Genomic DNA, 24,381 nt, shown 5'->3' on the forward strand with positions numbered 1-24,381 from the left:
CCATCGATCTCATCCCTGATTTTTTGCTTCTCGAGTGATACCCTTTTTCTGCTGGATCTTTTGTTCTCCGGGTCGAGTTGTTGTGGTCCGTTCCCCCTCCCCTCCCCTCTTCCCCCCCCCAATCGATCGATCTTCGTTTTCCACCATTCCCGAAAAGGCCCACAACTGCGGCCATTCCTATCCCTGTCGTGAACGGCAGCCTTGGAATCAAACTTTCCACTCCTCCAACATCCTCTCCTCCCTCCCACCCACTCTCCCTTCCTTTCTTTCCCCCCGCCATTTGACCCGGGGTGAGAGAACCTACCTTTCGACCTCTGGTCATGCACAAGATCTCCAACTTCACGGGCCAGGCCCGTCATGGTTGGGAACGAATGACGCCGACCTTTGGGATGTCCAGACCACACACCGACATGACCTTTCGCCGGCCACACGGTGCGCCCCCTATGACGCCGCCGACGAGCATCGATCCGACCGTCAACCTGTCCTTCAACGTCCCCTTCTCCTCCACGTTGGCTGGTCCCGACGTCGAGGATGTCCTCCACGCCAGTCCCAACGCCCTGCAGCGCTGGACCTTCCCCGAAGGCACCCCCGAGGGCACCCCCGTCCACCAGCTACCCGTACACACTAGCAATGTCGACGGTCTACGGAGGTTATGCCGACAGATTACGGAAAGCAGTGCTGGTCGTATTGAGGCTACCCTCACGTCCTCAGAGCCCAAGGCAGTGCCTTCGCTACAACGGCGGCCAAATGGCTTGGTGACCAACGTTTGTGTGACCGGTGATGGGGAGACCGTACGGAAGATGCGGGCTAAGATCTTGAATGAGACCCCGATCATGTTGGTACGTGGATGAATTTTTTTTCTCTCCTTCTCGGGAACTTGGTCCTTCGTCCCGTGGGCTCGTACCATGCAGGACTTGGAACATCCCTTGCTAACTCTTCGCTTCACATTAGCGATGCGCGACCGTCGACGTGGATATGCACTTGATTATGGATGGATCTCCCAAGGGGATCCGAGCGAGCGTGCTTGAGCACATGGACACCTTGGCCGCCTACACCGGGACCGACATTTTCTTGCTGACACCCAAGCTCCACGACGCTGACAGCGCAGTCGTCTCGTCCTACGGCTATGCATCTGATAACGGACTCGAGCAGCGTTTCCGAGTCGCTATCTACGGTGACATGGAGAGCTCGGAGCACGCAAAGACACGGGTTCTGATCATGATCGATCAAATTGTGGGTCACCCTTCAGTGTGCGGGATAATTTCGACGGGAACCGGGCTAACGCAGAACCTCAGCTGAAACGCCATGTGGACGCCATCAAACTGGAGCTGACCATGCATACCCTGGTCTGTGGACGGACTCGCAAAAACATTAAGCTTATCGAAGCTGCTACCGGCACCGCCATCTACTTCCCTCCTCCGTTTCCCCGAATCTTCGGTTATACCCCTCCCGGTGCGAGCCGTCGAAGCGAAGACGAAGTCTATATCACGGGAGACACACCGGAGCAGATTGCTCGTGCGAAGCAAAAGTTGCGGGAACTGGTCTTGGGAGTGAAAATCTACGTCAAGGATGTCGTTGTCAACTCCAGCAAGATCGACAACATCTTGCTCGATCGCTTGGATAAGGTCCGCAAAGTGATGGAAATGAACGGTTCCTACGTTCTTTTCCCACAGTTGGGCAGCCAGCGGGGGCTTGTCCGGATTCAGGGCACTGAGGTTCTGCATGTCGAGCGGACCGTCCGGGAGATCATGGCTCTGGTATGAAGCACTCAAGGCATGGGGTTGGACGAATCGCAACTAACGCATATTCCAGGCCGGTCAATTCTACAGCGCCTCTTGGTGGATCCTCATGCCCGACCCTGCCCAAGGTGGCATTCGAGCCCCTTCAACCGCTGACATCCGTTCCATGCTCTCGGATATCTGCACCAACTCCGAGGCAGAGGTCAGCTTTGATAACCTGACGTTCACCATCAATGGATCCGACGATGCGGTCAAGGCTGCCATGACTGTCGTGAATCAGATCCCTTTCGTCACTCGCAGCCAATACCAGATGCGAGTCAAGATCGAGCTCGCCAACGAGCACAAGGAATTTGTCAGTGGCAAGAAGAACGGCAAGATCAACAAGATCATGGGCCAGAGTGAGTTACCCCATCTTCGTATTCGCCATTAATGTTTACCATCAGCCATTAACAAACGGGTAGGCAACGTTCAAATTATCTTTGACGGCTTCAATGAGTACAACTTCTACATCGACGTGTGCGGGAACCAGTACGACTCTACCAAGAACGGATTGGATCTTGTTGAGCAGGAGATGCCCGCCTCCATCTCATTCCATGTTCCGGACCAGTACCACAAGCGGATTATCGGCATTGGTGGACAGCACATCCAGCGGATCATGAAGAAGTACTCGGTATTTGTCAAGTTCTCCAATGCCATGGACCGCGGTGGAATGGGCAAGGAGGATGACGACATCAAGGTTGACAATGTCATCTGTCGGACCCCGGCCCGCAATGCCCAGAGCTTGGACCTGGTGAAGCAGGAGATCATGGACATGGTCGAGAAGGTTGACGCCGAGTATGTCTCCGAGCGAGTCGTCATCAACCGCCTCTACCATCGTGAGCTCTTGGCTCGCATGACCGAGATCGACGAGCTGGAGAAGAAGTGGAACTGCAAGATCGAGTTCCCCAGCACCGAGCTTGCCAGCGATGTCGTTACCATCTCCGGTCCGGAGTACCAGGTGCCCCAGGCTGTTGATGCTCTCCTCGGCATGGTTCCGGAAAGTCACGAGCTGCACTTCCAAAGCTCCTCGGAGCTTCAGGAGTACTTCAAGTCGCCGGACTTTGTCGCGGACGTTCGGACCAAGCTCAAGGAGCAGTATGAAGTTGACATCAATGTCGACACCGCTGCTGATCTTCCCACTCCTAAGGAGGAGGGCTCATCCTCCCCCGAGCCCGCTCCGGAAGATCGCGTCGTGCTTGGCTACACTCGCAACAATGCGGGTGGTCTTAAAGACGCCATTGACTTCCTGATCTCCCGCCTCGTCGCTCATGGCCTCGACGCCAACACCGTCAAGGGTGCTATTCCTCGCCCCAAATCGGACTCGTTCGAGGAGTCACTTCCCTTCTTCGACTCGAAGCTGTTGCAGCACGCTCCCGCCCCTCTTGTGACGGACTCTCCCACTCGACCCAGCTTCGCTGATGAGACTAGCGAGCGCGGCTCAATCTTTGAGCGTCTGCGCAAGCCGGGTAGCATTTCGTCCTTCTCGTCCTTTATCGGGCGCAAGAACCACTCGGCGTCCCCCGGCTCCTTCTTCAAGCATGCCTCGAGCAACGCCTCGAAGGCCTCGCTCGTCTCGATGGAGTCGCGGGATAGTGGCTACCGCAACCCCTGGAACGACTCCGGGGTGAACCTGCCCGAGGACGATGTGCCCGTTCTCGGCAGCTCGCACAGCCACAAGAGCAGCAGCAGCAACAATGGCTGGCCCGCGCGCTTCGACACCAAGTTTCCTTTCGGTACGGCGCCCGGGGACATGACACCCAAGCATGACCCGCGCGCCTCTTTTGACAGTGGTCGCCCTAGCACTTCGAATTCTACTTCTGGATACCCGGCCCCGATTGGGCCACCGCGTTAAACCCAAAATATCCATTTACAAGCAGCAGTATACCCTTTTGGTTGATTTTGATTTGTTTCCAGCGTGTCTCGGTTTTTGACCTGTCTCTTGTCTTTCGTCTTTTTGTTCGATTGATTTTCTGTCTTTTTTTTTGTTTTTCAAGTTGATTGATACCACGGAAACGCAAGCAATGAGGGCGTCAGAAAAGAAAAACGAGAGATATCCAAAGAAATCCGCGTGAGATAGAGCGGATTTTCGTCGTTACTGTTTTGTCTTTGTGCTTATTCTCTTTTCTCATCTTTTTATCTTATAAGGAGGGGAGAAAAAAACACACAATACTCCTTTCTGTTCTTGTTATCTCCTCTCGATTTCTTTCTTGATGGTTCTCCTCTTTTTCCTGTTCTTTTTTACTTGTCGCGATGTCGATGATTCCGGGTGTGCATGGGAGGAACTAGGAGGGTTTTACGTGTTGGAGTCTTTCGAATTCTCACTCTTGAGATGATGATACCCTCGCCGGCATTGACCGGTCTGGTTTTCGGCGATTTCGATTGACTCGGGAGTTGCCTTGATCGATTTTGGGTTTTTGTGTCGATGTTTACTCCTTTTTGATATCCCCATCAATAAGACTTGACTTGAGACGATAAGATTTCCTTAGAGCTGGACCCGTATCTACTCGGTCTATTAGTCTAGTTCTTGCACGGACGTGTAAGCTGACCATCTCCGCACTGACGTAGCAACGTGGGGTCGCGGCTCAACCCCCCGCTACTCTCATAGTTCATCCACCACAACATACAACGATCATTGCTCAATTGCACTACAACCAAAATTCAGGAGAGTTCCTTGTGCACAACCTACTGTCAGAATACTAACTCATCAAGATGGCATCGTCATACCCACGGCCTGACTTCCAGCGCAAAGCCCTGAACTGGGCCACTCTCGACGGCACATGGGACTTTATCTTCGACGACGCCAACATTGGCCTGTCCAACAAGTGGCAAAACAACGGCATCCCGGAGCAAACAGACAGAAATCAGCCTAAGCGCGAGATAAAAGTACCCTACGCATTCCAAACCCCAGCATCGGGAATCAATCTTTTCGAGGCCCACGAGTTAATGTGGTACGAGCGTCGTATCGACGATATCCGCACCGATGCAGAAAAAGCTCAAGGAAACAGACTCCTCTTCCGCTTTGGCGCAGTAGACTATGAGTGTTCCGTCTGGGTGAATGGACAATTTGTCGGTGGTCATCGCGGCGGCCATGTCCCCTTCGACCTGGATGTGACGGATGCCTTCCCGTCGGAAACGAAATCCGCCCGGTTAACGCTGCGAGTTAGAGACTCGCCGTATGATCTTGCGCAGCCGCGTGGGAAACAGTACTGGAAGCCTGTGTCGGAGAGTATTTTTTACACGCCGACGGGTGGGATTTGGTTGTCTGTTTGGATGGAGAGTGTACCTGCTATGCGGTTGTGTTGTGGCAGTGGCGGGACCGTTCTTCGGTCTGATGATATCGAGCGCGGAGAGCTTCATGCGCGGATTGCTGTGTCCGGAAGGTCACCACAGGTTGCTTGCAATGTTGAAATTCAGGCTAGTCTCGAAGGTGTGCTTGTTGGTAAGAACAAGGTTGCGCTGCCAACGGAGAGGGATTGGGCTGCTTTGGATTTGAGCATGAAAGTACCTCATGCGAGTGAGTTGCGGAAGAAAGCTCCATATCATATTGAAGGGGCCTGGCACGATTCTGTAGCTCTCTGGGCACCTGAACATCCTATTTTGTATGATTTGGTTCTCCGTCTGTACGATGCCTCTGGCGAGGTTGTCGATGAAATCGAGACCACCACTGGCATGCGCAGTCTATCCTGGCAGACCGGTGACGGTACCTTCCGATTGAACGGCAAGCCGCTATTCCAAATGTTATTCCTAGATCAAGGCTACTGGCCCGAGACAGGAATGACACCTCCTTCCTCCGAGGCATTGAAAGCCGACATCATCATGGCGAAGGACATGGGCTTCAACGGATGCCGGAAGCACCAGAAAGTGGAAGACCCTCGTTTCCACTATTGGGCTGATCGGCTAGGATATCTCGTCTGGGGCGAGATGGCTAATGCCTACGAGTTTGGAAGCGATTACATCGAGCGGATGAATGCTGAGTGGGCCGAGGCTGTGAAAAGGGATATCAATCATCCGTGTATTATTACATGGACGCCAAATAACGAGAGTTGGGCCTACACCTCGTTGAAGGACAATATCGACCAGCGGGATCATATTCGCTCGCTGTACTATCTGACCAAGTAAGACTGTCATACCTTCTGAAACGGAGATCGCTAACACAGCAAAAACAGGACACTGGACCCCAGCCGACCCATCAACGATAACTGCGGCTGGGAACATGTCCTCACAGATCTAACCACATACCACGACTACGCCGACTCCCACGATTTAACAGAGACATGCTCCAAAATGGAAAACGGGATCCTCGGCCAAAAGGCCGGCCGCGAGATGTTCACAAAGCCCATCTACTCCGGTTTCTCGGGGCACACACTCGTCGACTCCGGCGCTCAGCATAAAGCTGGGGCACCCGTGATCTGCACCGAATTCGGCGGCGTGAATATCGCACCGCCGAAGGATACTCAGGCCGGAGAGCGTGATTGGGGGTATACCACCGCGACAGACGTTGATGATTTCTTGAAGAGATTCGAGAAGCTGGTCATGGCTATTGTCAAGGGCGGTCATACGTGTGGACTGGTCTACACACAGCTGTAAGTTTGATTCTGATCTTCGAGGTGGAAGAGGATGTCTAGTTTGTTAACTGTGTGGTATTTAGATGTGATATTGAACAGGAGGTTAATGGGCTGTACACGTATGATCGCAAGGCAAAGGTCCCCGTTGAGAAAGTTAAGGCTATCATGGATGCTGCCGAGGATTATTATTATCAGCATGTTCAGTCACATGCCCCGAAGGGGTTCCGGAAATTGTTGCATTCTCTGCATCGATCGTGATTGTTGCCTGAGACAGCAACCTAGGTTATGGAAGTCCCGAGAAAGGAAGCTCAATAAACGTCACGGTACTGACAAATGAGCGCATAACTTTTCCGCATGTAATCCCCATCCTGCATATTCCGCCAGACATCCCAAAGCCCCTTCAGAGAACATTTCATCCAGCCTATGAATGGGTATTCTGGCTCTTGCCATGCCTCAACAAGTTTTATATAGTGATTGAACCGGTCCTTCGATCCAGGAGGACTGTCTTCGGGAACTGGAGCGTCGTGTAAGGACTGAAGACTCTCCTCGTCGATAACGATGAACATTCGGTAACTAGGAAACCTATCGGCCATATCACGATTATTCGCCCAGGCTTCAAAGTGAGACCGGACCTGTTTAATTGATACTCCATCGAATTGGGCAGCATCTTCGATAACACGTGGCTCGTACTTAGCCCACATTTCATCGAAGATAGCTATTTCGACTTCATTTGCACTACGACTTTTCTTGAGCAGAGTTTCATGATCCTTATACAAGTCCTTATTAACGTATGCCGTGATCAAGTCGACTATCGCGGGGAAAGTAGCTTCAGATCGTGGGGTGTAGGTTGTGCGGTAAATTGTGAAGCCCCATGTCGGTTCCGTCCACTTAAGCCAGTGATACAGAGAGTTTAGATAGGATGGAAGCCATCTTGTTGATTGGACCTGTGACATGATGAAGAAGGTATGGATGGATACCAGTAATTGTCTATATCAATCAGTATTAATAACATGAAATATTGTATCTCTATGACTCACTTAAGGCACAGATCCACGAGGGACAGAATCGAAATTGGGTCAATGAATCCTTATAGATCCAACCGGTAAGAAGGAGAGAATGAGAAATAAACCAACTCGGTGGAATACGTGGAGCGGGGTTGTAGTGGGGTTCTCTGAAGACAGCCAATCTCTCCTTCAGATCTCTAATATGTAGGGCCCTATTACTATGTACTGTAAAGTGGCGCTCCCTAGGTAGCCTCGGCATCATTGTCTCTTGGATTGTCTTGCAGATTTCGATGTTTCGTCGGATTTGAAATTGATGAAACGTCATTGTGTTGAACCCGCTCTCATAATGTGCTAGTATCCCGCTTCCGTGAAGCTTTGCATAACTGCAGAAGTAAACTTTCTTGAGTACAAGAAGTTAGGCGACGCCACAAAACCTGCATAGCAGCATCACTCAATTAAGTCCCACATAAAACGCTAGCTAAAGAGGGGAGGGTGGGCCGAGATGGTTTCAATACGGAGTGGTGGCTCCTAAGTTAGTTCAAACTGTGCTACAAGGATCAAGTTTCCATGTGATACCCACTAGAAAAGTCCGCGTCACTTGACCCTGACGCTAAATCATAAGGGCTGGTAAATTGAAATAAGTAACGTGTCACAGCTGTGGGGTCTCCCAAAGATTGTTTTATCCTAGAAATCCCTTCACAATGGATAACTGGAGGGTTAAACTCGGGGTGTCTACTCTTGAAACCATTCCCACTGCTCGGCTCACGGTGACAACTATCACTGTAGCTGTGAGTTATTTACCTCACTGAGTCAAGACTAGAATGCTTACAATACCATCAGTTTCTGGCATACGGCGCATGGATAGTAGTCTACAACCTTTACTTCAGCCCTCTATCAAAATTCCCAGGCCCCAAACTCGCAGCATTCACCAATATCCCCAGTCTATACTGGACAACAACAGGACAAAACCAATACAAACTAAAACACCTCCACGACAAATATGGAGACGTCGTCAGAATAGGCCCTAAATCTCTCGTCTACCGAAGCCCCCAAGCATGGAAAGACATCTACGGCCATCGCAAATCAGGCGAAGGGTCCTTCCTCAAGGATCCCAAATTCTACATCCGAGGACCGAACGGACCTAATCTCCTCAACGCCGACGAAGCCGACCACGCAAGGGGCAGACGACTCCTCTCCCACGCCTTCTCTGAAAGAGCCCTGCGAGACCAGGAGGGTCTTATCCAGTCCTATGTGGATTTACTAGTTGAGCGATTGAACGGGGAAATCACCGCTTCGAGAGAAACGGTCGATATGACCCAGTGGTATAACTTCACCACATTCGATATCATCGGCGATCTAGCCTTCGGTGAGCCATTTGACTGTCTCCGCAGAAGTCAGTATCATCCGTGGGTGAAGATGGTCTTTGTAAGTACCAAGGTAGCAGCTTTGATGCGACCGTTGGTGGTATATCCCTTCCTGGCTCCGATCGTGAGGAGAATACTACCGAAGAGACTGGCTAAAATGCGCGAGGCACATTTTGCATTAAGTGCAGAGAAGGTCCACCGCCGATTAGAGACGGAGACTGAACGACCTGATTTCATGACTTATGTCCTTCGGTTCAATGATGATCGGGCCATGACGGCTCATGAGATGGAAAGTAATGCGGCGCTTTTGATTCTCGCTGGAAGTGAAACCACTGCGACGCTGCTTTCGGGCTTTACATACTATAGCCTCAGGAACCCTGCAACCTACAAGAAACTGGTAAACGAAGTTCGGGGGTCCTTTTCATCTTACGGGGAGATTGATTTCCAGAGTGCCAGTCAATTGAGCTACTTGAATGCCGCACTGGAGGAAACTCTCCGAATTTACCCTCCTGTTCCAGCCATGACTCCACGAGTCGTACCAAAGGGAGGTGCAGTGGTTGATGGCAACTTCATACCAGAGGGAATTTCCGTGTCTGGACATCATTATTCAACTTACCATGCCGAGTCTCATTTCGCTGAAGCAGACTCGTACATTCCTGAGCGATGGCTCGAGAGTCGAGAGAAGCGGTTCGAGAATGATGATCGGTCGATACTTCATGCGTTCTCACTCGGACCACGGAATTGTCTTGGCAGGAAGTAAGATATAACTATACTCTGTTCTATTTTAGACTGATGCTCACTGTTTCCTGTCTTCAGTCTTGCCTATGCCGAGATGCGGGTCATTGCAGCCAAGCTTCTGTGGAGTTTTGATATGAGCTTGGAAGAAAGCTCGGCGGGTTGGGATATTCAGAAATCATTCAACGTCTGGGAAAAGATGCCACTCATGGTGAAGGTATCACCAGCGCAGCATTGACATTGTGATTGAGAATTAACAAGGTTTTACTTTATCATCAGTTTTTACTGGAAAGTGGAATTGTAGAATGGAACACCAATATTGCTTGGTCATTAAAACTGAGAGCCACTAGGCCCCGTGCTAAGTACCGCATTCGCTGAAAGTGCTCTGCTCAAGAAAAGAGAAATGGAAAGAAAAGAAAAGAAAAGAAAACAGCATCACAACCTAATAGAGATAAGCGGAAGGCAATAGCCAAAGAGCAGTGGAAATGGCAAGCCCAATACAGTCAGTCCCACGTAACGCCAGACATGCCGAAATATTTTCTTGTTAGAACGAGGAAAGGAAAGAGGAAACGTTGCGCTGGTAGATGGATATTACAAAGAAAACAGAGATTAGATATGATATGCATAGTGTGATCACATGTTGGCAAGCTCATGGTCGATCTGGCGGTCCACGAAGGCTCGCTTATCGCCGGCGAGGGAGATTTGGAGGCGCTGTTCAACAAGGACACGGACTGTGTGGTTTTGTTAGTTATTTGGACAGCTGGGCCCTAGATTGAAAAGAGATGTTGACTCACCTTGTTTCTTCGTAACAGTGTCGAGATCCACCTCAGAGAGACAGTGGCGGATCGCTTCAGTAATAGCTTGCTCATCCGGACCACTGGCGGCGCGGAAATCAAAGGCAGTGCTGGCAGGTCGCGAGGGGAGCTGACCCAGCGGGCTGCGCGAGCGGGAAGCGGCCAGAAGGTTCTCGCTGCTTTGCATCAAGCCGATGCTGTGGCGGCTCGAATTGCCCTGGTTATCCATGTATGCGCTGAGGTTGCCCACGGACATGTGGCGAGAAGCAGCTGCGGCGGGATGGGCACCCATCTGAGGGTAATCAGTGTAGCGAGTAAAGCTGGTCATCTGCGAGTTGCGGTTACCGGCCACGTTACCCCCGGTGAAGGGAGCCGGTGACTGCGGAGGCATATACGGGCCAGTGTGGCGACCCTGACCGGGGAAGCCAGTCAGAATAGTCGACGCCGGCCGGACGGAGGAATACTGCGAGTGCATATCGTCCATCTCCATGGCATGCTCATCCAGGTAGCGGCCAGTGTACTGGACCTTCTCTTGGTTGCCGCCAACTTCACCACGGCGGCCGGGGAGGTTGTTAGCCATGGCATAGTCATCCCAGCGCTGCAGAGGAATGCTGCGGGGGTCAAAGCCCTCATCTTCCACGGCAATGACACGCTTGTCACCCTTCTCACCGATAACCACACGGGTGTTACCCCAAGTGAAGTCATCTTGCTTCCAGAACGAGTACAGAGGAAGCACGAAACTGTAGATAGGGAAGGCAAGCAGATAGATGAGCATCCATCCGATGTGTTGCCACTGGCGCTTGATGATGAAGATGATGGCTTGAAGACCGTACACACCGGCCAACATGACGATCGAGATCATGGGGAATGGTCCAGTGTGACTAGCAACGCGGTAGATGAGGTATCCAAGGTAGACACAAGTGGCAGGAAGAATGATTGTTCCCAGAAGATCCACAAGGACGACGAATCGCATACTGAAGCAGCAGAAACCACAGAGATCCTTGAGTGCTGCCAGTTCGACAAGGTTGTGAATAGTCGAGTTAATCCAGCGACGACGTTGCGAGACCAGCACACTCCAAGTCTCGGGGGCAGCGGTACTGGCAAAGGCATCGGGAATGAACTTGTAGCGCATAGTCGGGAAGTGCTTGGTCATGAGGGTTGTCAAGAAACGATCCTCACCCAGAGACAGCAGGTTCTTCTTGTGTAGAGTGTCGACATCGATATCAGCATACTCTTGAATGACCTTGTCTGAAATGATGAGGGGGCGGCCCTTGTCCGCGGTTCTCAGACGATACATGCAGAAACTAGATAATAAGTTAGCTCGGACGTATTCAAGAAGATGAAAGTGGAACATACCATCCAGGAAGACAAGTCACACTGCCGAACAAGGACTCGAAAGCCTTGGCCAGATGATGCGAGATATAGTATTCATAGACCTGAATCATAGTCCACCAACTGCGCTCTTCGTTCTGAAGACTAGTCTCGCCACAGATACCTGCGATCTTAGCATCAGCTGCACAAGCAGCAACCAAGCGATTCAACGAATCTTCCTTGACACTGGTATCAGCGTCGACCATGAAGCAGTATTCGTACAGCTCAGGATCCACGCCAATGATGTTGTTGATCTGGTGGAAGATTTCCAACTCCATAGGCGACATGGGAGCACGGTGATGAACACGGTTCAGGAAGTGCATGAGAAGGACTTGCGAGTCGCGCTTGCCACGGTTACCAGGCTTGGACTTGCGCTGCTCAGACTCCTTGCCGACCTTGACCACAACGATGTACGGGACGACGTTGCCCTCGTATTCGTACAAACCAGAATAGACCTTTGCGTAGTTGAGTTGTTCGCTGCCCTGACCGACGGACCTGAATGGAAGAGCTGGGGGGTCCATCTTGGGGTCCACTCCGAGAATGTCAAGAACGATCTTCGGGGTTGGACGGTCATTACCGCCACCAACGATCATACCATCACAGATGACGAAAATCAGCTTGCGCTTGTTATCATACTGCAGAGCAGTCAAAGAATCCAGACCTTTTCGAAGAGAGTCCTCGCCTTCGGTATAGGCAGGAACCAAGCAAATCACGAATTTGTCTTGAGGTGAAGGTCGACGTTTGGAACCCAGTTGCAGCGCTGCCAAGAACTTGACAAGAATCACAGCACAGATGAGAATGGTGAATGCCAGCAGAATCCAGTTGTTCACGGTACACTTGGGACTATCTCGGAAATCAACCTTGCCCTTGTAGAAGACATAGTCAAGACACCGTTGCGCGTTGTTAAACTCCGTAGTATCCTGCCATTTGTCTGTAACGTCTTGGCCGGGGTAGTTCTTGAAGAGGGTGGTGACGGCATCCGGTAGGAAGGTATAAGAATCGAGATTGTTCTCGGTCTTGGCGGTGTAAAAGTAGTCCGTAAGGTCGTAAACCTTCTGATTCACAATAACCCAGTATCGAGAATAGTCGTTGGCTTGCTTCTCGATGGTGCTCTTCGACCAGACCAATTCACCCTTGTAGTAGTTCTCAATCTTAGGCAAGAAAACGTCTGCATACCAGGTAATCTTGTGGAGCTTGGTAGTAGTCTGAGGGTAGTTGCGGGGACCACAGTTGTGCTTTGCGTTGGAGTATACCACGGCGTCGGTATCGTTGTTCAACAGCTCGATACTCTGGTCGGTGACAAAGGCGCCACAGTACTGGGTGAGGGGAGGGGGAAATAGGCATCCAGATTCAATCCCGCAAAGGGCTCCATGTTGGACGAGGTAGTCTCAATGCTGGTGTCACTGTGCTGCAGCTTCCAGAACTTGGAAATATCGTAGACTCGGCCATGGATACTGACGTAGAAGTTGTTGTCTCCGGTATGCCAGCTAACCTCTTTCGTGTTCCAGGCTTTATCTTTGTTGGGACACAAAAGGTCACCGAAGGCGATGATGTAGAAGCAGACAATACCGTTGAAGAGCAGGATGATAAGGACCAAGACGAGCTTCTCCCGCCAGGCAAATCGAACGTCTGGACGCTTCATGCGACCAATGTACCGAAGAACGAATGACGGGATCCAGAAGGTAAGAGCCCAGACTAAGCCAGCCCAAACGCGGCGACCGAGTGAGATCTTCTTCTTCTCGATGTGCTTGGGGTCACCGAACTCGGGGTCAAGATCGCCGATGTAACGGCCATAGTCATCGTAATAAGCGATATCACCCTTATTATCGTCACCTTTGTGGCCAAGACCATAATCACCACCGCCCGTGTGGGTGATTCCAGTCGGGGCAATAGACTTGGCAGGTCCCATGACACTAGGAGCGATGACACTCTGGCTGTGCATCATCATATCAGCTCCCAGAAGATTGGAGCTTTCACCGATGGGGTTGCCATCAGGAGTGTAACCGGGCTCGTACATGGTTGCGCCATATCCGAAGGGGTTGGAGGGCATTTCATCTGGCTTGAGGTCAAGCATCGATTCGGCCTCCCACCAAGCACCCTCTCTCATCCAGATACGCTGTTGGCCAACAACGGCATCTCCGTTGCTCCACCCTCTCTCGAGGATCCAGTTCTCAACGCCATCTTGTCCTTCAGCACAGCCCAGCCGGGCATACCGACCGACAAACTCTTCCACGTCAAAGTCCGCAGTGAAGTCGACTTGCTTCAGACGTCGGTTGGCCCACTCGGGCAGTCGCCAGTCTCTCAATTGGCGCGAGACTGCACCCGCAGACCAGGCTGCAGTGTTGGCGGTGAGCTGTTCCGGAAGGTCATCGGTGGGGTGAAGGGAAAGGTGATACCAGACACGGCTGCTACCCAAAACTGTGGCGAGATCGAAGCGTCCCCATTTGCCAAGGGAGATACCCTCACCCTCAACCGGGAACAAAAGCTGTCTCAGGAAGGAGTCCGCCTCGGCTTCCAATGCGACTTTCTCCAAAACGCCTTGACGCTTGTCCAGGTCATGTTCGCGTTCCCGACCGGCAGCACCACTCATGATGCCGAGATCGGGCTCGACCTGAGCCACCGCGGTGTTCATTTCATTGACAACGGATTGGCCGATGGCTGGGAGGGCAATGCCATCTTCCTTCATCTCAGCATTGAGGCCTAGCTCATCGTCAAAGACACCCCGCATCGCGATGGCTTTACCCAAAGCGGGGCGAGGAATGTCGATAACTGTCAAGCCAACAGTATCCTCGTTGGAATAATGAGCCGCACCGGCACCACCATTGCTAGAATCGTTCTCCAGAGCATTGTGGATATCAGCCGCGATGGCCTCGTTGGCTTTTCCAATAACCCAGTCCACAAGGGCTTCGTAAATTCCAGCGATCAAGACCTCGCGTTCATCGGTGGAGCACTTGTGAAGCAAGACCTCGGGATCGACTCCAAGGAGACCACCAACGTCTTCACAGACATCTTCCAATTCCTCCTGGTCGACCATCAGACCAGCAGCATTGCCGAGTTTGAGCAGACCAGCAAGAACGGAAAGCAAACCTCGCTGTGAAGCACCCTTGATACCGATAGCCTTGAGATTTGCGCGTAGATCCTCGGCTGCAGCTGCATCATCGGCAGTCGGGAGGTAAGATGGGGGCGAATAGGTGCCTGATCGATTGAGCAGAGAATAGTGGGATAGTTCTTGAAGATCCAGGAATTCACGCTCCGCGGGCGTAGAAGCGGAAGTCAGGAGATAGTAGAAGACATCAAATGCACGGAAGCCGGCCTCGTCGGGGATCTCCAGGAGACCTTTACGCACATTGATACCGGAGGTAGAGAGAGCCAAAGACAGGCCGATGACAGTGCCCTGCAAAGTCAATGTATAAGAGGCGGAAAAGGCAGAGTGTAGAGAATATGACGGGTTGAACGAAGTCACTGCGGAGAGGAAGGGTCTGAGCGCTGCGAGAGATGTGTAGGCTATCTCTGGGGTGGAGACGGGCAGCGCAGTAAGGAAGGGCTCCAGCAACGACGGAGTCGATTGATGAAGCGAGCTATTTACCTATTAGCAAAACGAACCGAGAGTGATGTTTCTTGTGGCAGTGTAAACAAACCCTAGGATAATGCAACCATCTTCGGCTCGCCTCCGAGCATGTTCCCAGGCCCGGATGGCCAGGTCACGATCCACGGCAGCCCCATTACGGCCATCGGGTAAGGTAGTAGCGGCAGTGACCCATGTGTTCACGGCCAAGCTAGTACCTGAATCCAGCTGGTATGGCTGACCAGCGGTGTAAAACGAGTGCAATGCATTTAGCAACGTCGTTGTTGAAACCTGGGTTGCATGTTGAGAGGCCGGCCGAGGGCCAGCTGAGAAGCCGGCGGACTGTGTGGAGAAGACCGAGTAACGGTTCGACATGGCGAACCAGGAGGGGCTAGGAGTCCGACTATGAGGTGCGGTCTAGTACAGATTGGAGAGAATCACAGCGACATGGGAATCGGAATCACGATGTCAAAGCCGATCGCAGGTGGAGCAGGAATAGCGAGTGTCGGGGTTGAGAGAGTTGGCGTGTCAACAAAGCGAGATTCCGTGGATGTATACTCCGGAGAATTGAGCGAGCGACTGGAGGTATTGGGGGGGGAAGAACTCCTAAGCGAGTGGAGGGTGAAGGTGAAGAATAGGGAAGTTGTAGGAGGATATGGAGATGGTGGTGACGAGGAAAGGGACGTGCTGAGACCACAGAGAAGAAAAAATGAAGGAGATAAGCCTCAAGCAAGAAGACGAGGGCGTGGGGAGAAAGGGTACAGAGCGGATGTGGACTCTGGAGTAACCGTGTAAGGGTCGGTAAGACGCTTGTGAAAATTACAGGTCCTCTTGTTTTTTCAAAGTGAACAAATAATCCTGTCGATCCGCAAATTGAGATCTGCCCGACACGATCCTAAGCTTTTGAGAGGGGGGGGATTTTTCCCAGTTTGTACCCTGCCCGAGTGGGGAATTTGCAGTTGACAAGCAACGAGGAATGAAGTTATTTCATTTGGGTTTGAACTTGCTCTATTCTCACATATTTCATGTTTCGATGAATTGTTTATGGAAGGGGGGAGTATTTTTCCGTTGCCAGGATTATGTAACCATCCAGTGTTGATTATGCATTGTTCATTTAGGAGTGCCATGATGTATAAATTACCATGGCAGTCTCAAATAGAGTTAGTGGTACGTATAGCTTCAAATTTTCAATTTAGGGACAGTGAATCTCATGGGTGGCATATCACATTGTCAGGTGGCTGACCGAGTCTGCTTTACAATGCCAACCAATCGGCCACAAGCGAAAGGTTGTGGATATGCAGACCGGTTGACACTAGGGCCGCTTAGCATGCGACTAGTAACGACACAAAGTTACGAAGTGGTGGGTGCTATATTTGGGATGTCTCACAAAGGGGTTGCCGTACCAAAGTATTGCCACTGCAGGGATGGGTGACAAAGTAGAGTGTCAATGGCCAGTGTTCTGGCTTGCTCATAAAGTATGTACTATATTCCGTAGTACACCACACGTAGTCACATCTACCTTATAGCCAAGTACAATTCATAATTGCTCATCGTTTTATTTTTTATTTTTATTTATTTCGATCTTTTGCCGACCGTGTGACGGACAAGGAAAAATCATGGTCAGCCACGAACCCCCCTAGTTTCAGTAGTCGGGCCCCCGAGGCTAATGCGATCGGGTGCTCCATTTTGTCCACTCAGCAGAGACAGATTTACCTCTCAAGTGGGCCGTGGTCGGCCCATTGCCTCTCGTCTGGGCCAAAGGCCCAGAGCGATCGCGCGGTTTCTGACATGTTACTATTAATGCGACCTGCAGTGGATGCATCGGACCGAGTAAGGAGCAGGACAGCTGCCAGAGGGTGGCCTTGTATTTGTTTACAGTGGAAGAATGGTTTGAGGAATAGAAATATGGTTGTGAGCTATCTATAGCCATGGCTACCCTACCTTAGCCCAGTATTGTACCCTGGGACAGGGCTGTCCTTAGTCACCCAGGGACCAGGACCCTTTTAGGACTCTCGACGAGTGGAGCCTCTCTGTTTACCTGAGACCCTCCACCCGGGGGTGTTTACAGTAAACAGCTCATCGCTTGCCACTTGGATACACTCTTGTTTGGTATTTGGTTCTATTTTTTTCCATGCCAACCCTCTGAATAAGCATCGTCGTTGGAAATCTGAATATAGCACTGGGTATCTACCAAGCCTAGTGTGTGTCTCTTGTCTTGTACTTGCCCCCTCAGCTCTAAGCTAGTGGCCCATGTAGCAAATATGGTAATAAACAATACAAGTGGAACTATTTTCAGTACGCGGCATATTTGCAAACCCCAATACCAATTTTTAGGGGTACCACCCTCCATTTACTAGCTCCGTGAGACTTAGGAAAAAGATACTGGCAGTACTAATACCTTCGTTTACAATACACATACCCCAAAGTACAGTCCCTGTGTACTGCCCCAGACAAGCCCTCTCCGCTTATCTTTTTCTGCGATCCCCGAGGTCTGCTGGCTTTTGTCTTCCCTTTGGCTTCTCTCTCGATCTGCTTGTATTTTTTGGGGTTGCATTTCACTCGTTTCTCTTGCATCAAAACCCTGGCTCGGCGTTGTCTCTTCACAGTGCCACGCCATTCCTGCCCACTGAGCCCTTGATGTCCCCCGTTTCCTTGTAATCGCTAAGGGGTCTTCATTCCGGCGGGCATTCTTGAACTCCACGTTCATTCCGAGGCGTGTCGAGACTCTGCACGGCCTGCGCTTCGACGGCCAAGTTTCCTCTCTCTCTCTCTGTCACTGTGAGAGGGCCTATCTGACCCGGCCTTCATCCACTCGCTTTTCTATCCGATCGGCCTCACTGCGGAGAGGTCAATAGCCTCCTCCTCCATCATGGCGGGCAATACCACCGGGAGCACCCCGGCCCATGCCCAGTCCTCACTTCCTTCGCTCCCCGCACATCTTCAGTCGGATACCCATTTGACAGCCCATCTCGCCAGTCGGTATGCTTGAGATCTATGGAAACGGCCAATTTCAAAAGGGAAATAAGCATGCTAACAATCTCGCTAGCTTCCATGTCGGACTTCCCACTGCCCGACTCTCATCTCAAGCATTGATCTCCTTCAACACGTACACATCGGCAACCAAAGGTCCAGATGGTGGAAAGGAAGGTAGTGCTGCTGGTGAAGCAGAGGATCTCGCCCGTCGCGCTTTCACTCGGTTGGGAGCGCGTGGGGAAAACCAAGCCGTGGTGTTCCTGTGAGTAGAATATATGCGGCAAAGCATCACCACGATATCAGCTACTAACTTGGATATTTCCACCCTCTAGAGGAGAAAGTGGTTCGGGTAAAACCACCATTCGCTCCCACCTGCTATCGTCCTTCCTGTCCTTCTCCTCGACCCCGCTCTCCTCTAAACTCTCCTACGCTGCTTTTGTATTCGATACCCTGACGACCACCAAATCTGTGACCACCCCGACTGCCTCCAAGGCCGGTCTGTTCCTTGAATTGCAGTACGATGGCTCGTCCTCCGTCAACCCCACCTTGATTGGCGGTAAGATTATCGACTACCGATTGGAGCGAAGCCGCATCTCGTCCGTGCCGACTGGCGAGCGCAGCTTCCACGTGTTATACTACCTCCTGGCCGGTACAAGCGCGGCTGAGAAGGCTCACCTGGGCTTCGATAACTCTATCCATATCACCACCGGCGGCGGCAAACTTGCATCCGATTCGGTGACCCATAAGCGATGGCGGTATCTTGGCCACCCAACCCAGCTCAAGGTCGGAGTGAATGATCACGAGGGCTTCCAGCACTTCAAGACCGCTCTGCGCAAGCTTGAGTTCTCCCGCGGTGAGATTGCCGAGATTTGTCAGATCTTGGCCAGTATCCTGCACATTGGCCAGCTGGATTTCATCTCGGGACAGTCGACCACCACTGCTGCTGAGGAGAGTGGCGGTTACTCCCACGAGGGTGGTGAGACTGTTACCGTTGTGAAGAACAAGGATGCTCTCGGCAACGTTGCTGCATTCCTGGGTTTGAGTGTCGAGGCCTTGGAGAACAGCTTAGGTTACAAGACTAAGACCATCCACCGGGAGCGTGTGACGGTTATGTTAGATCCTAAGGGTGCTCGCGAGAACGCCGATGCATTCGCTCGCACTATCTACTCGCTTCTTGTCACCTACGTGATCGAAACCGTCAACCAGAAGATCTGTGCCGCGGAGGATAGCGTTGCCAACACTGTCTCCATTGTCGATTTCCCTGGCTTTGCTCAAGCACCGGCCACTGGCTCGACCCTCGATCAACTGCTCAGCAATGCTGCGACGGAATCCCTGTACAACTACTGCCTGCAATCCTTCTTCGATCACAAGGCCGATGTGCTGGATCGCGAGGAGATTACCGTTGCAGCAACCAGCTACTTCGACAACACTGACACAGTTCGCGGCCTCTTGAAGCACGGCAATGGTCTGCTCAGCATTTTGGACGACCAGACCCGCCGTGGACGCAGCGATGCTCAGTTCCTCGAGAGCGTTCGCAAGCGCTTCGAGGGCAAGAACCCTGCGATCTCCGTGGGTGGCGGTGGCACAACCAGCTCTGGATATCTATCCCAAGCTCGGACTGCCTTCACTGTGAAGCATTTCGCTGGTGAAGTAGACTACTCTGTCACCGGTCTCATTGAGGAGAACGGAGAAGTCATCTCGGGTGACCTGATGAATCTCATGAAGTCTACCCGCAGTGACTTTGTCCGCGAGCTGTTCGGACAAGAGGCTTTGCAGACCATTTCCCACCCGCGGGAGAAGACTGCGATCATGCAAGCCCAGGTCTCCTCGAAGCCATTGCGGATGCCCAGCATGGCCCGCCGCAAACACGACCAACAGGCCCGCCAAGTGTTCTCGGATCGTGGCGAGAGCGAAGAACCGGATGACCGCGATAGTCAGGCAGCCAGCTCTAGACGAAGCGTTGCTGGACGCAAGAGCGCACTTATGACTGGTCACGCTCAAGGTGCAGCCGGCCAGTTCCTTTCAGGTCTCGAGATCATCAACAAGTGCCTGAGCTCGTCAAACCTCAACCCGTACTTTGTGATCTGTCTCAAGCCCAACGATCGCCGTATTGCAAACCAATTCGACAGCAAATGCGTTCGCATGCAGGTTCAAACCTTTGGCATTGCCGAGATCAGCTCACGGCTGAGAAATGCCGACTTCAGCGTCTTCCTCCCCTTCGCGGAGTTCTTGGGCCTGGCTGAGATTGGTAATGTCGTGGTTGGTAGTGACCGTGAAAAGTCCGAGGTCGTCTTGGACGAACGACGATGGCCTGGCAACGAAGCTCGCGTTGGAAGTACTGGTGTTTTCCTGAGCGAGCGATGCTGGGCCGATCTTGCCAAGATTGGTGAGCGTGTTGTTCCGTCCTACAACAAGATTTCCGGTTCTGATGAAGGTGACGTTGGATACCACGCTGGTGGTGCCGACACCAAGGTTCGTCTCTTGAACCCGACTGATCAATCACCGGGTGCTTTCATCTATGGTGATGAGTCCAAGCAGGGTGGCTATTTCGGCAGCCGCGAGCTGGACGGCAAATCCGACGCAGGTGCTTCGGCTTTCCATTCTGGCGATATGTTCCGGAACCTTGAGACCAAAGAAGAGATGCTTCAAAAGGGTAATGAGAAGAACATGGAGGAGGTTGACGACGTCGTGGTCTCCGGCTCTCGCAAGCGCTGGATGGCCTTGGTCTACCTGCTAACCTTCTTCATCCCCGACTTCTTGATCAAATGGATTGGCCGTATGAAGCGCAAGGATGTGCGGGTTGCTTGGCGTGAAAAGCTCGCAATCAACATGATCATCTGGTTTGCCTGTGGCGTTGCAGTCTTCATGATTGTTGCCTTCCCGGGTCTCGTCTGTCCAACTCAACATGTCTACTCGCAAGGAGAACTCAGTAACCACAACGGCAAGGATGGCGCAAGCTCCTTTATTGCCATTCGAGGTGTGGTCTTCAACTTGGGTAACTTTATGCCTTACCACTATCCTGATATCGTCCCGCAAAAATCTCTCAAGAACTACGCCGGCGAGGATGCCACCAACCTCTTCCCGGTTCAGGTTTCCGCTCTTTGCCAGGGCGTGGATGGACATGTGGATCCCAGCGTGCCTCTGGATTACCGTTCCAACATGAACGAGTCTAGCACTACCACCTCTACCACCTCTTACGACGTGAATGCCAAGTACCATGATTTCCGTTACTGGACCGATGACTACCGCGCGGATTGGTTCTACGAGCAGATGGTTCAGATGCGTGCAAACTACAAAAAGGGCTACGTCGGATACACTGCCAAGTATATGAAGACTCTCGCGGATGACGACAGCAAGAACATTGTCAGTATTGACGGCAAGGTCTACGATATGACTTACTACATCGCTGGACCTCGTATTCCCCGTTATCCAACGGGCAAGAACGCTACCTCGGACGTCAACACGAACTACATGAGCCCGCTCCTCGTCACTCTCTTCCAGCAGAAGTCCGGCACTGACGTGACCAAGTATTGGAATGACCTGCAAATTGATGCGACCACTCGTGCGCGGATGCAGCTTTGCTTGGACAATCTGTTCTTCGTTGGACACGTTGATACCCGTAACTCGGCCAGGTGTCAGTTTGCTCGGTACTTTATTCTTGCCATCTCCATCATGATTTGTTTGGTCATTCTCTTCAAGTTCTTGGCTGCTTTGCAGTTTGGAAAGAAGAACCTTCCCGAGAATCTGGACAAGTTCATCATTTGTCAAGTACCTGCATACACTGAAGATGAAGATTCACTACGCCGTGCCATCGATTCCATGGCCCGCATGCGTTATGATGACAAGCGCAAGCTTCTGTTGGTTATTTGTGACGGTATGATTATTGGCCAGGGTAACGATCGGCCAACTCCCCGTATTGTCCTAGACATTCTGGGTGTCCCCGAGTCTGTCGATCCCGAGCCTCTCAGCTTCGAGAGTTTGGGCGAGGGTATGAAGCAGCACAACATGGCCAAGATCTACTCCGGTCTCTACGAGGTTCAGGGTCACATCGTTCCCTACCTGGTCGTTGTCAAGGTTGGCAAGCCTTCCGAGGTCTCTCGCCCGGGTAACCGTGGTAAGCGTGATTCTCAGATGGTTCTCATGCGTTTCCTCAACCGTGTCCACTACAACTTGCCGATGAGCCCTATGGAGCTTGAGATGCACCACCAGATTCGTAACATCATTGGCGTCAATCCGACGTTCTACGAGTATATTCTGCAAGTCGATGCCGATACCGTCGTTGCCCAAGATTCCGCCACACGCTTCGTTTCCGCTTTCCTCTCCGACACGCGCCTTATCGCTGCTTGTGGTGAAACTTCTCTGTCCAACGCCAAGACGTCCATGGTTACCATGATTCAAGTTTACGAATACTACATCTCGCACAACCTGACCAAGGCTTTCGAGAGTCTCTTCGGATCCGTCACTTGCTTGCCTGGTTGTTTCACTATGTACCGTGTCCGCTCGGCGGAGAGCGGCAAGCCCTTGTTCGTCAGCAAGGAGGTCGTTGAAAGTTACTCTGAGATTCGTGTGGATACCTTGCACATGAAGAACTTGCTGCACCTCGGTGAAGATCGATACCTCACTACCCTCCTACTCAAGCATCACCCCAAGTTCAAGACCAAGTACATCTTCCGTTGTCATGCCTGGACTGTGGCCCCTGAGAGCTTTGCCGTTTTCCTGTCCCAGCGTCGCCGATGGATCAACTCGACCGTGCACAACTTGATCGAACTGATTCCCCTGCAACAGCTGTGCGGTTTCTGCTGCTTTAGTATGCGTTTCATCGTCTTTGTCGACCTGCTCAGTACTGTCATCCAGCCCGTCACGGTTGCGTATATCATCTACCTGATCGTCTGGCTAGTACGTGACACTTCGGTCATTCCCTGGACAGCCTTCGTGTTGCTTGGTGTTATCTACGGTCTGCAAGCGTTCATCTTCATTGTTCGTCGTAAGTGGGAGATGATCGGCTGGATGTTCATCTACATCCTTGCCATTCCCGTCTTCACCCTCGCCCTGCCTCTCTACTCCTTCTGGAACATGGACGACTTCACTTGGGGTAACACTCGTATCATCACCGGAGAAAAGGGCCGCAAGGTCGTCATCTCCGACGAAGGTAAATTCGACCCAGCCTCGATCCCCAAGAAGCGCTGGGAAGAATACCAGATGGAGCTCTGGGAGGCACAAGAGGGACAGACCTCGCGCGACGACCACTCCGAGGTTTCTGGCTACTCGTACGGCACCCGTGCCCACCCCTTCGCCCAGTCTGAGTACGGCTTCGCCGGTTCGCGGCCCGTCTCCCAACTGGATCTGCCACTGCTTGCATCTGGATCGCGCATGTCTGTCGCACCCTCTGAGATGATGAGCCATCACATGGACATGGACATGAGCATGGAGGACTTGAGCCACCTGCCCTCTGACGACGCGATTCTCGCTGAGATCCGTGAGATCCTGCGCACGGCCGATCTAATGAGCGTGACGAAGAAGAGTATCAAGCAGGAGCTTGAGCGCCGGTTCGGCGTTAACCTGGACATGAAGCGGCCATACATCAATTCTGGTATGTTATCAATTCTCTCTGTCAGAGACAATGTCTGAAGAATGTCTACTAACGGTGTTTTTCTCCAGCTACCGAGGCTGTTCTTTCCGGTCTTCTTTAATCTGACCGGGCTGTGATACCTATGATGCCCTAAACCAATTACACCCATTGCCCCAGGCACCGCGGTGGTTTCGGATACTGTGTTAGTAATGTCTGCTGTCTTTTCCCAACGCACTTCATCATGTGGGCTGTACGCTCTACTCTGCAAGTCGTCTTTTATTTTATTTTTATTTTTCGAGCGAAACTCTTTGCATGGATGAGAGTCTTCTTTTTTGTTTTCCTATTTTATTTCAGCGAGTCTTTTTCATACTCTGTTTCTGGGTTGAGTGGTTTCCCCCTCTCTCCCTCTTCTTTTGAAAATTTTGGTCTGCTCAGTCCATAACATCTGCCGCTACCTATCGTGCCCTCTTGTCTACCTGATTTGTTTTCTTCCGGGGCGCATTGCATTTGAATCTGAAATCGGATAATGCCCAGAAATTATATGCTCTGGTGTTTAATATGATCTCGTCTCGAGGATGTCTTGTTTTTTAGAGTGTAGATATTCCGAGTAAATACTGTAAGTTCCAGATTTGTATCACTTAGACTTTTAGAGATACCCCGCAA

At 51.7% G+C, this 24,381-nt stretch overlaps 6 protein-coding genes across 6 annotated transcripts; 4 read left to right on the forward strand and 2 right to left on the reverse strand.

Moving 5' to 3' along the window:
- Positions 1–320: 320 nt before the first annotated feature.
- On the forward strand, positions 321–3,630 carry N7496_002906 (KH domain protein; the record flags this gene model as incomplete). The annotated part of the gene is made up of 5 exons (XM_056695837.1): positions 321–839; positions 952–1,233; positions 1,296–1,757; positions 1,813–2,137; positions 2,201–3,630. 5 exons carry the CDS (start codon positions 321–323, stop codon positions 3,628–3,630), a joined length of 3,018 nt encoding a protein of 1,005 aa, XP_056558049.1.
- Positions 3,631–4,487: 857 nt separating this feature from the next.
- On the forward strand, positions 4,488–6,601 carry N7496_002907 (glycoside hydrolase family 2 protein; the record flags this gene model as incomplete). The annotated part of the gene is made up of 3 exons (XM_056695838.1): positions 4,488–5,893; positions 5,945–6,361; positions 6,427–6,601. The coding sequence occupies 3 exons, from the start codon at positions 4,488–4,490 to the stop codon at positions 6,599–6,601; spliced, it is 1,998 nt and encodes a 665-aa protein (XP_056558050.1).
- Positions 6,602–6,651: 50 nt separating this feature from the next.
- On the reverse strand, positions 6,652–7,296 carry N7496_002908 (uncharacterized protein; the record flags this gene model as incomplete). The annotated part of the gene is made up of 1 exon (XM_056695839.1): positions 6,652–7,296. One exon carries the CDS (start codon positions 7,294–7,296, stop codon positions 6,652–6,654), a length of 645 nt encoding a protein of 214 aa, XP_056558051.1.
- Positions 7,297–8,048: 752 nt separating this feature from the next.
- On the forward strand, positions 8,049–9,684 carry N7496_002909 (cytochrome P450; the record flags this gene model as incomplete). Its single annotated transcript, XM_056695840.1, has 3 exons — positions 8,049–8,135; positions 8,188–9,467; positions 9,528–9,684. 3 exons carry the CDS (start codon positions 8,049–8,051, stop codon positions 9,682–9,684), a joined length of 1,524 nt encoding a protein of 507 aa, XP_056558052.1.
- Positions 9,685–10,079: 395 nt separating this feature from the next.
- csmB (putative chitin synthase) lies at positions 10,080–15,551 on the reverse strand (the record flags this gene model as incomplete). Its single annotated transcript, XM_056695841.1, has 5 exons — positions 10,080–10,177; positions 10,241–11,544; positions 11,597–12,900; positions 12,924–15,189; positions 15,250–15,551. 5 exons carry the CDS (start codon positions 15,549–15,551, stop codon positions 10,080–10,082), a joined length of 5,274 nt encoding a protein of 1,757 aa, XP_056558053.1.
- Positions 15,552–18,045: 2,494 nt separating this feature from the next.
- On the forward strand, positions 18,046–23,839 carry chsE (chitin synthase class Va; the record flags this gene model as incomplete). Its single annotated transcript, XM_056695842.1, has 4 exons — positions 18,046–18,155; positions 18,223–18,411; positions 18,482–23,739; positions 23,808–23,839. 4 exons carry the CDS (start codon positions 18,046–18,048, stop codon positions 23,837–23,839), a joined length of 5,589 nt encoding a protein of 1,862 aa, XP_056558054.1.
- Between the last annotated feature and the right edge of the window lie 542 nt (positions 23,840–24,381).

This window comes from Penicillium cataractarum (genome assembly GCF_028827025.1).
Source record: "Penicillium cataractarum strain IBT 29864 chromosome Unknown utg000002l, whole genome shotgun sequence".
Classification (NCBI taxonomy): Eukaryota; Fungi; Ascomycota; class Eurotiomycetes; order Eurotiales; family Aspergillaceae; genus Penicillium; species Penicillium cataractarum.